The sequence below is a fragment of the Mytilus trossulus genome, chromosome 3 (assembly GCF_036588685.1).
Source record: "Mytilus trossulus isolate FHL-02 chromosome 3, PNRI_Mtr1.1.1.hap1, whole genome shotgun sequence".
Lineage (NCBI taxonomy): Eukaryota > Metazoa > Mollusca > Bivalvia > Mytilida > Mytilidae > Mytilus > Mytilus trossulus.
In genome coordinates, this window is record NC_086375.1 from 41095141 (window position 1) to 41106134 (window position 10994).

At 32.7% G+C, this 10994-nt stretch overlaps 2 protein-coding genes across 3 annotated transcripts; both read left to right on the top strand.

Moving 5' to 3' along the window:
• Positions 1-393: 393 nt before the first annotated feature.
• Positions 394-1539, top strand: LOC134710776 (cysteinyl leukotriene receptor 1-like). The gene has a single exon (XM_063571174.1). It carries the CDS (start codon positions 394-396, stop codon positions 1537-1539), a length of 1146 nt encoding a protein of 381 aa, XP_063427244.1.
• Positions 1540-5250: 3711 nt separating this feature from the next.
• Positions 5251-10994, top strand: LOC134711483 (thyrotropin-releasing hormone receptor-like). Of its 2 annotated transcripts, none has more exons than XM_063572091.1 (2): positions 5251-5622; positions 9688-10994. In XM_063572091.1, the coding sequence occupies exon 2, from the start codon at positions 9712-9714 to the stop codon at positions 10759-10761; it is 1050 nt and encodes a 349-aa protein (XP_063428161.1). In that variant the 5' UTR covers positions 5251-5622; positions 9688-9711; the 3' UTR covers positions 10762-10994. The 2 variants fall into 2 exon arrangements, with proteins under 2 accessions (XP_063428161.1, XP_063428159.1); XM_063572089.1 differs by lacking the exon at positions 5251-5622 and adding an exon at positions 7086-7249.

A 10994-nucleotide genomic window follows, 5' to 3' on the forward strand; every position in this document is an offset into this window, starting at 1 on the left:
AAGATAAATGGATGGACCCATTGCTTTTAATTACTTGAGTCTCTAATTGCGGAAACGGTTGTTTGATGATTTTTTTCAACATAAGACGGATTATTTTTCTACTGTAAAAATTTATGTGAACTATTTGCTTTACCATTATGATAAATCATTTCTTGCGTCGGCTTATCTCGAAAATAAAGTGGAAAGCAAAACAAAATCCGCATCATTGCTTGGAAAATAATACATTGACGTTTCTTACCAATACTAACCGATTAAAAAACTTAGAAATTCGTCAATAATTCTATGGATGAAATTAGCATCCTATTCATTAATATTTAGTTCACTTGTGTCAAAGATGGTTTGAAGAATCCGTGATCTAACAGTTTAAGTCTTTCCATTATTAAAAATGACAGTATGATTGCAAATGGAAGTATTTCGAACCAAACTAACGTGTTTATTGAGGATGAAATAACAAGAATTATATTTGTTTACGTGTCACCATGTGTAATATTTATTGGAACCGTTGCTAATATTTTAAGCATTCTTGTTTTGTCTAAGAAAACGATGCGTCGATCAACAACAATGTTCTATTTACTTATTTTGTCCTCCGCCGACCTTCTTGTGTTGTACACAGGATTGTTAAGATACTGGATTATTATGGCTTTCGACATAGACATACGATTACACAGTGATTTTATTTGTAAACTACATGCTTTTCTTGTATATTTTTCTCTCGACTTCGCCTCCTGGATTTTGGTTGCCGTGACCATGGACCGCTGTATTTCTGTGATGCGACCACTGAAAGCTAGACTATGCTGCACTACCAACGTATCAAAAGTTATTGTGGTAATATTATTCGTGACAATGGTTTTTATAAACAGTCATCTGTTTTTTACAGTTGAGATTATATCAAGAAATAGATCAAAACCAACATGCCAAGAAGCAGACGCCACTTTTGTATTTGTCAGTAAAATTTGGCCATGGATAGACTTTGCAGTATTCTGCTTTGTTCCATTTGGTATAATGATAGTAGCTAACTCATTAATTATTCACAGAGTTTCAGCGTCTGTAAAAACGTTGAAAAATATGACAGTTGACAATGATCTTGGCAGAAGTTTCGGCAGTGTATACACACGACGGACCTCATTTAGATCGAGTCATATTTCAGGCGAGGATTCAGATCAAATATCAACTATCACAGAAACGTGTGAAAACCAAAATGGCTTCTCAAATGATACTGTAAATAAAACAGTCAACAACAACTCAACAAGATTACAAACAAGCACAAACGTGACCGTGATGCTATTGTCCGTTAATTTTGTGTTTTTCTTTTGTACAACACCAATAGCTATTTATTTCATCGGGCAGCATTACTGGGAAACACGAGATGTACATCCTCATAGGATTGCTGTACAAAACCTAGCATACGGCATCGTGAATATTCTCCAATATCTCAATAACAGTGTCCATTTTTTCTTGTACTGCATCACAGGGAAAAGATTTAGAAATGAATTCTTTAAACTATTTGCAAGAAAACGTCGATCTGCCGTTTTTCAATGACATGCAAAATTAACATTCCAGTTTATTTGGTTGCAACTCCTTTCACTTTATTTGATTTTTGAATTAAGTTATTATTTGTGCAAAATGTCATGGAAAATGTCAATTTTCAAAAGTATCAGTTGTGTCAAAATACTAATTTTATTTGCACATTATGGTACCACTACAAAAAGAATAATTTAAGGAACAAAATGGGACCGTTATTGCTAAAATGACGAACGGAATTCCGAAAAGTGAGTACAATTGCCCGAATAGAACATAGGAATTTAATAAACACTAAACTGAATTTTTTTATTCATAGCAGTCATCTATAGTATATATTTGTATTTTTAGAGAATATTGTGAAGCTGCAAACCATTAAAGATATTGAATTGCGTGTTACTAATGCAAGCATAGCTTAGAAAAAAGGAAACATTTGCCGAATATATAAGTCATACAGGTCTCAGCCGCAGAGATTATAGTTGTGTTTACCATAAACAAATAACTAGAAGTGTAAACTGTTGGTTTCTATTAAGCCATGATAAAGGTGGCTGTCAGTCTTTCAGTTTTTGTGTGTGTTCTTTTTATCAAAAAGAATAGTCGTAATCATATTCTCTATACGCAAATGGAACTACAATTATGTATGTTGGAAACTAGTGGCACAAAAGGACACATTTTTGTACAGACGAATTTTCTCGTTTACTGGTATTTCACAGAAAGACTATTACGATTATATACGCAGTTTTATCGGATATATCAAGACATAAGCAATTGTTTCAATTATTATGTAGGTATATATGTCAAAAATAAATAATCAAAGCAAAATAGTTGTCTTCACAAAACATTTCATGCTTTCCAACCAAAAAATGGTAAGCGTCGTTTATCCATCAACCATTTGAATGTATGGCGATCACAGCGTTGTGCGCATTAGTTATATTGATGGGTTTCTGTCCCTGAATTAAAGTAGTGTAATTTCAAGGAAACAATTCATTGAATAAAAAAATCCATCATTATAAACCTTTTTTTGTACAAATATATATAACATGCCATTTTCTCGTTTTTATCCTTTAGAAGAACATTATCATATTTTTTTTCATTAAATGTCAATATAACAGATTTAAGATACACATCCATGAAAGTTATATAGTTACTTTTAGTTCAATGTGTCCTCGAAAAGAACCTCACGGCTGTAACATGTCAAAGATTCCAATTCAGAAGCTGGTAAAAGTTAATGTCACCAGGATCCAGTTCCTTCTATCAAAATTAATTTTCTACAGACTGTTCTTGTTTTGCTCTGAAAATTCTGATTGCAGATTTATATGCTCGTTGCCTTCTTTTGTACAGAAGCAAAAAGGAAACATGTTAGGCCAACTAACTAGAACTGTGATGAGCTGGTTGAAGCCTAAATTCTATTCTTTTAAACAACATGTTTGGCAATACAGTTTATCGACATATTGTAGGCATTCATATGGACACTAATTGTGCCCTATTAATAGAAACGTGTTCCTGTATTAATTTGAAACATACGTCATAGCCAAACTCATTATCCGTCCGAATAACATCTAATTGATAAATTTTAAAACACTTATCGATACCTTGCGGATATTTTGCGCCAAATAATTAAGGATTCTAATATAGCTGTTGAAATTTTCCCACAGGCACGTAAATCAAATAAATATAGTACAGACAGGATGCAATAATCAAACTTTTCTATGTGGATCTTTCGGATTAAGTCAATTGCATTTTTTACAGGATTTTTTTTCTCATATTATGCAGTAACAGTATTGTTAAAGGTTAGGGGGTGTAGCACTCACAAACAAATTTAACCCCGCCAAATTCGTTATGCGTCTATTGGAAGTCTGTCAGGAACTTGTAGTTTAGTGGTTGTTTGTTCAAGTCTGTTATACATTTTCTTCGTCATTGTTTTGTTATAAACTAAGCAGTTATTTTTCTCAGTTGAATTGGTTTGTATTGTTCCCTGTCGGGACCTTTCATAGCTGACTAGCAACGTCTCTTCTGTGTTGCTCGAGGCCAGCTTACTTCAAAATCCAAAGCTATTAAAAAAGGAAAAGTTATATAGAAAACCAAAAAGGACATGTAAGGTTGAAAGTGGAAAATAATAAAAAAAAAAAAAAAAGTTTCATAAAATTTCATACGATCTATTTCGGTTTTCCACAGTAATTGGTGTCTTTCAGTGATCGTGAAAAACTGTCTATCTTATTTACAAAGTTAAAGTTGACTGGACATTGTTACTCATTGTTGAAGGCCGTACGGTGACCTATAGTTTATAAATGTTTGTGTCATTTTGGTCTTTTGTGGATAGTTGTCTCATTGGCAATCATACCACATCTTCTTTTTTATACACAGAACCTGGCAAAACCAGGGTGACATGGATGATTCTTTATACATATCTTATGCTGCATAGGGAATTACAATTATAATGAACAGTTCTAAAAAAAATTCAGAAGCTATAGATTCCTCCATAGTCCGTCGGTGTCTTTTTCTGAGAGTAGCTCCTCTTTGATTAATGACATTAGAGATTAAAATAACATGAAATAACGAGTTTACGACATCTGAAAAGGATCTGGAGAGTGGTTACTAGTTCAGACGTACTTATAAATCATTAGTCTATATATGCAAAGGAATACGGTAACGATACACTTACAAGTAAGGTAATCGGCCTTGATTAGTTTGACCGTTATAATGATGAATAAACAGGATTAAACCAAGTTAATTCTATACTGAGCCAAAAAAGTTTAGCAACACTTTTTTTTCAATTTTTCTTTTGTTGTTTCTACATATATTTTTTTTTAAATATTATTGATATAATCCATAGTTTTACCTGTAATTTTTAACAGCCTTACTTATTTTCTGGATGATTGATTTCGCGCCATTTTAGCTTTCCACGTGTAGTTGATGTTTTACCTTCTGTACCTGAACTTATAAAACAAAATCAAAATTTTTTTTTCACTAACGTTCAGAAACACGCCATTGGTAAGAAAAACACAAAAAAGTTTGAAAAAATTGCACGGGCCGTTAACCTGGCCTCGCCGAAAATGACCATCAGAAGGCTATTGGAATGGTTGATGCCAGAATGAGTGTTTCTGATGTTGTGGCTTGATTAAATGTGCATAAATCAATAGTTTAGACACTAACAAACAAATAATGACAAATTGCAACTGCACGGGATAGGTCAATATGTCGTAGACCAAGAAAAACTATCGTAAAGAGAGGAGCCCTACTTTCGCTTTACATCAACACGTGACAAGTTTTTTCCGGCCACAAGAGTAGTGCATAGATTAAGGGCATCTGCTGGTGTGCCTGCCAATCATTTATTGATGCACTTAGGCCATTGCTGAGAAATTGATTTTGAATAACACTTTACTCATTTTCGCATTTTGACCCTCCCATGCTCCATACAAGGAAAATTCTTATGGATGTGAGTGATAAAGATTCATGTTGCTTCTGACATGTCATAATTTCATTTTTTTATTATTAAAATCATATGTTGTTACAATTTTGTAATAAAATAAAATTTCATATTTTTGTTGCTAAACTTTTTTGGCTCAGTATACATAAATTAAATGGTCATTAAATATTATGTTATATCACACATAATTATGTATATAATATGTTTCGTAACATAAATTACGAACGTGCGAAAATCGCCCAAAATCATGCAACGTAACTCGCCGTAATAGTAAAAGAGGGAGCCGTTATTTGTTCAAGAAATAGTATTAGACTATCTTCTCACTTTTTCGAAAGTCTTTTACACACAAGATTTGTTTATACCTGTCTATATCACCTTGGTGTACATATGGCAATATAAAATTAATGATTCAACCAACAGTTTTCCATAAAGTTGGACAATGAAAATGAAATAGTAAGGCCAAAGCACAAGAATGTCGTGTTTGCAGTTTTTATCGCACTAGAAAAAAAACAACAGGAAATCAACCATCCAAATCAAAATGAAGCAGGATACAACCTACGAAATGAATTCCACTAGCAGGAGATAAACACCATGAATATAGTCATCACGCAAGATACTAAAGTTGGTTTTTACATCAATTTGAAGTCTCTCGTCCATTTTCGGAATTCCGTAGATCTGTAAGATAGTTTGTTTTAAACATATTTTATTGTCTAAAAATCTATTTGATGAGCTAATTTCTTATAAAACTGTACATGCACTAATTCTGTATTATTTGATAACCAATCACATTCACGTTGCATGATAGTGGATTCTGTATGAATGAACTGTAGTGTATTGCAAGATCAATGCAAATTGTGATGTCAGTGTGCCTTCACGTGACACAATTATTTTATACAAACCTGCTCCTCGTGTAACAGTGTAACATGTTTCTGAATTATATGATTTAAAGTGCAATAAATGTTTTGATAATTATTTTATGATATTTAAGTGTCTGTTTTTAGCTTTGCATATCAGCTGATCAGTAGTCGAAGTAAATTAGACATAGTGTCATTTTTCCTGTTCTGAGTTACGATTTTTTTTAATTTAGAATTGGAAGGTAAGTCTTAATAAGTCATTATTTAAGAGTGGGATCGGAGTTGTCCTGATCACGAAATCCTGACATAAAAAAAACATGAAATCATGAAGTCCTGAATTTAAAAAATATCCGGCAAATCCCGACATTCAGATTGAGAAATTAAAAAAAGACACACCCCGGATCCCGAAAGGCTCAATAGAACATGAGTTTTTAGGTCAGGTTTTTGAACGCATGAAATATCTAGTCCAACAATGTCAGTGATAGAAAGATACACAGATAAGCAACTGTCTACTTTATTGTCTAAATATACAATAGGATCGGATACAAGTTATAACAACTTAAGATAATCTTCTCCATATAAGTACAATATACAAAATTTCAAGATGACAGCAATTATATATTTTAGTACAATATGAAAATGTATACAATATATATAGATATATTATGTTTAAACAGTATAACAGTTGGATACGAGTACATTTTATGATACAGCAATATTAATCAAAGAATCTTTTTGTGTGGCGTATATAACTATGTACATTTCTGAAAAGGATTGTGTTATGTTCAACAGTAATTTCGTCTGTTTTGTAAGATATGGGACCAACTATTGACCGCCAGCGGTTCGACATTGTAATATTTAAACACAAACTAGCGAACAGGTTCTACTCAACATAAAAGTGATAATTTCTTTATCTTTTTTGCGCGCCTTCTTGTCCCAAAGTCAAAGTCGTGTATCTTTCATACGCCCTTGCTTGTGTAAATGCAAAGTTTTCTGTACACGTAAAGTTTTATACCTATCTTTAAAATGGCTATTTATACTAACAATTTTAGTCCAAATCTTTATATACGTCTAATAATCGCACAGGTTTTTTTCTCCATTTTTAAAATTGTCTGTATAATAGTTTAAAGAGCGCCAGGCCAGAAAACATGGCAGATTTTGTTATTATGTGTCACGTTTGTATGTTAACTGAGGGTTTTTTGTCGTCTTTATAAAAATTGTTTGTCACAAGTTCACAGTTTCTATTGTTATTTGATTATGAGCTTTACTAATCAACAATCAGGTACAATAATGACACAATTTTAGGTAATCTCTGTTCACAATAGTAAATTTAAAAAAGCGCTTCAGGGTACAAAAAATAATTACTATTTACGTATTTGGTTATGTAAGTCTTAAAAAAAAATTGTAAACAACCAGGTTTTTTTTTTCGAGAAGACGCTTAGAGAAGACAGTAAGTAGATAATTCTAAATTTCATTTTAACCAGGACTACTCCGGTCTTTGGTCGGGTAGTTGTCTCTTTGACATATTCCCCATTTCCATTCTCAAATTTACTAAGAGTTACATGATGTTCTTGCTTAATTAGTGCTTGAAAACTATGATACTATGTTATGTGCAGACAAAACTGATTGTCGCATACGTAAAATGATTTAAGTTTTAAATAACAATGCATAAACTATGTTTTAAAAACAGCGTCACGGGGCGATAGTATTTTTATTTCATATGAAGATGTCATTTGTCAACGGTTACATTTTTAGACTACAACCAGAGCAAAGATTGGAAAGACTTCCGTAAAAACCCTCCGATGACGAAATTAGCATAGCACATTCTGTATGTATGTACCTGTCCCAAGTCGGGGACCTGTAATTCAGTGGCTGTCGTTTGTTGATGTGTTTCATATTTGTTTTTCGTTCATTGTTTTAGACATAAATTAGGCCGTTAGTTTTACGTTTGAATTGTTTTACTTTTGTCATTTCGATACCTTTTATAGCTGACTATTTTATATGGTATGGAATTTGCTCATTTTTAAAGGCCGTACGGGGTCATATGGTTGGTAATTTCTGTGCTATTTGGTCTCTTATGGAGATTTGTCTCATTGGCAATCATACCACATCTTCTTTTTTATATAGACATAAACGAAAAAGAGAATTGGCTTTAAAGGAAATCTCAGAAGGAAATATTGCCCCGATTCAGATTATTTTGGGCACAATTGTTCTGTCCATTAAACTATTAAATTGACAAATTTTCTGTAAAATACAGTTAAGAAATATACTGAAAACGAAGATAAGGACCGGTTCTACGACTTCTTTCGCAAAAAATTACTAGGAAAAATATTTGTTGTCAGTATATCTTACGATCAATTTTTATGGATTTTTTTTTTGTCAAGAAAAATTCACAAAAAGAGAAAATGAATTTTTTTAAGAGTTACTTATGATATAAAAATATGGTTTCAAACGGAATAATTAGTCTCTTTTATGTCGTATTGTTTTAAATGTATCTCGGTGCGTCCTAGATAGGAATTAGCCAGATGCGGATTTAGAGGGTACATTGTGGTCAGGGAAAAACTTGGTTGATTTTATAGGGAGTCACTAAAGCATGACTGAAACAGGACCATCTCTTTTGCAATCAGAAGGCCCTCATGCCGCACTTGGAAATTTCTTGATCCGCCATCATCTTTGTTTCACAATATATCTCGAGTACGTTGTATAGGAAATTATCTAGTATCCCGATCCAAACTAATACTACGTTTGTCAAACAGTGGGCAAATAAAATCTGTTTAAATTATTGTAAGTCTAAAATATTCCTTAACAATTCAACTAGATATTTTTATCGTAAGATTAATTTTACACTTCGGCTGTTTTTGTAAAAAGAGCTACAGGATTACAGACTAATGTGCGAATTCCAATATTTGTTTCATAATATGTCTCGGGTACGCCGTATTATAAAGGAATTGCAATATTTGTTTCATAACATGTCTCGAGTACGTCGTTTAAAGGAATTACCATCTTTGTTTCAAATCAAATAAAAAAAAGTTTTATTTATTGTCGATACATTGCAGACAAAGCAACACAAGCTCTAGTGAGCTTTAAAAATCTACTTTAAAATGCATTACACACAAACAAAATGACATGCAAACAAATACATATATTGAGACAAACATACATAATACATCAAGCAGTCCAGCAGATACAATAACTTGGACTTTTCTTATGTGCATTTTTAAACGTTTCAATTCCAATGATTCTTAGTCTGCGATTTTTCTTTAATGTGGTAGTTTAAAAGGCAACAGTAACTTTTCATATAACTGCTTATACTATCCTCATATATGCAGCGGAGACGGTTTTTCTAAAACTTTCAATTATTTGTGGGTTTTTTTTCTTTACAGAAATACTAAATTAGGTCTACCAGACACTAATTAGAACCTTAAAGAATGAAAGTCTCATTGGCACTCACACCACATCTTCCTATATCTATAGATTGCTGTTTGACGTTCTAACCTGTTTAAATATTTGTCAATACGTTTCAGAATATATTAAGTTGTCTTGATGCTTTTTTACGAAGGAGCAAGTCCATGCAGTAAGGGCCGGTTTTGACCTAAACAAATATATATCTGTCTGTTGGACTAGGCCACTTCACAAGGAGGGTAGTATACCGGACCTTACAATGGCTTCACGGTTCAGCTAACAAGCAAGCTAACCAAAGTTCTTACCTTTGGCAACTCATTTAATGAAAGCGACTGTAAAATTCAGCTTGTGAAATTTGCATTAAACTCTATTATACTACTAGACCAAACCAAACCCTTACTCTTTTGATGTATATTGTGTTTTTCGGCAGATATACGTCAATAAAAAAAGAGACTTAAGATAATTAACAAAGCATCTATTTTTCAGATAGTGTTTAGATCGGGATTTAAGATGGAAATAGACAACAGTGAAGGATTTCGGGCTTTGAAAGTTTCGAATGAAACAGACTACGGTATGGCGACGCTTATAGATACATATTATGCGGATTTACTTTGGATATATTTTTCACCGTGTGTAATACTTTTAGGAATGATTTCATCAACTTTGTCCATAAGAGTATTATTAAGAAGAACTATGAGACGTTCTACAACCATGTTTTACCTAACAGTATTATCATTTGGAGATATTCTTGTGGTCAACACAGGACTTTTACGCCGATGGATACGATATGCTTTTGAAATTGACATTCGAACATTTGGTCCCCTCAGTTGTAAAATCCACGTTTTTATGACCTATTTTTCACTCCAGTTTACGGCATGGATTTTGGTTGCCGTGACCATCGACAGGTGTATTTCAGTAAAACTTCCATTAAGAGCAGTCTATTATTGTACAATGCGCCGAAGTCGTTTTGTTGTTGTTTTTATCACCTTTCTTTTGATCATGGTTAATGGACATTTACTATTCACTACCGATTTTCAAGACGGAATATGTCAATTTAACTCATTTTCCACGATCGCTTGGCCTTTTATGGACTTAGCGTTATATTGTTTTTTCCCGTTTAGTATAATGCTGATATGCAATGTTATTATTATTCGGACAATCATCAAATCATTCGAGCGGTTTGTAACTATCAAAGAAAAAACATCGCCTAAGAATTTGTCAAATGAAGCAAATGCCAGACGGCAACGCAATCGAAATTCGAATATGACGGCCATGTTACTTGCAGTGAATATATCCTTCCTCGTTTGTACACTTCCAGTTTCAGTGTATTACATCTGTGAGGAGTTTTTCATGGACGCAGACCCATCACTTATGAATCTTCTTGAAACAATTTCAAGCTTATTGATGTATATGAACAATGCTATTAGTTTCTTTCTATACTGTCTTAGTGGGACAAAATTTAGAAGAGAATTATTGAAAATGTTTAAACGAACAACAAAAGAAAAGACAAGAGCGAGAAATTATTCAATAGAAAGCATCTCTTCTATTGTGGATTCGTAATATCAAATCATTTTATCAATCATAATTGACAGTTTTATTTTTATGTGTATTTATATTTGCAGATATGTATACTTTTATTTACAGATTTACGTCAAATTATAAAAGTAATGGATATGGGAAAAATATCATAACAAATATATGTGCCTTAGTTTTATAAGGAATCAAATATATAATAAATGGCCAAGTATCAGCTGATATTGCAGCACTGATAACTGAGTTATGTCAAATTAAAA

Coding starts and splice junctions, on each gene's coding strand:
- LOC134710776 (XM_063571174.1), top strand. CDS start 394: ATGATTGCAAATGGAAGTATTTCGAACCAAACTAACGTGTTTATTGAG.
- LOC134711483 (XM_063572091.1), top strand. CDS start 9,712: ATGGAAATAGACAACAGTGAAGGATTTCGGGCTTTGAAAGTTTCGAAT.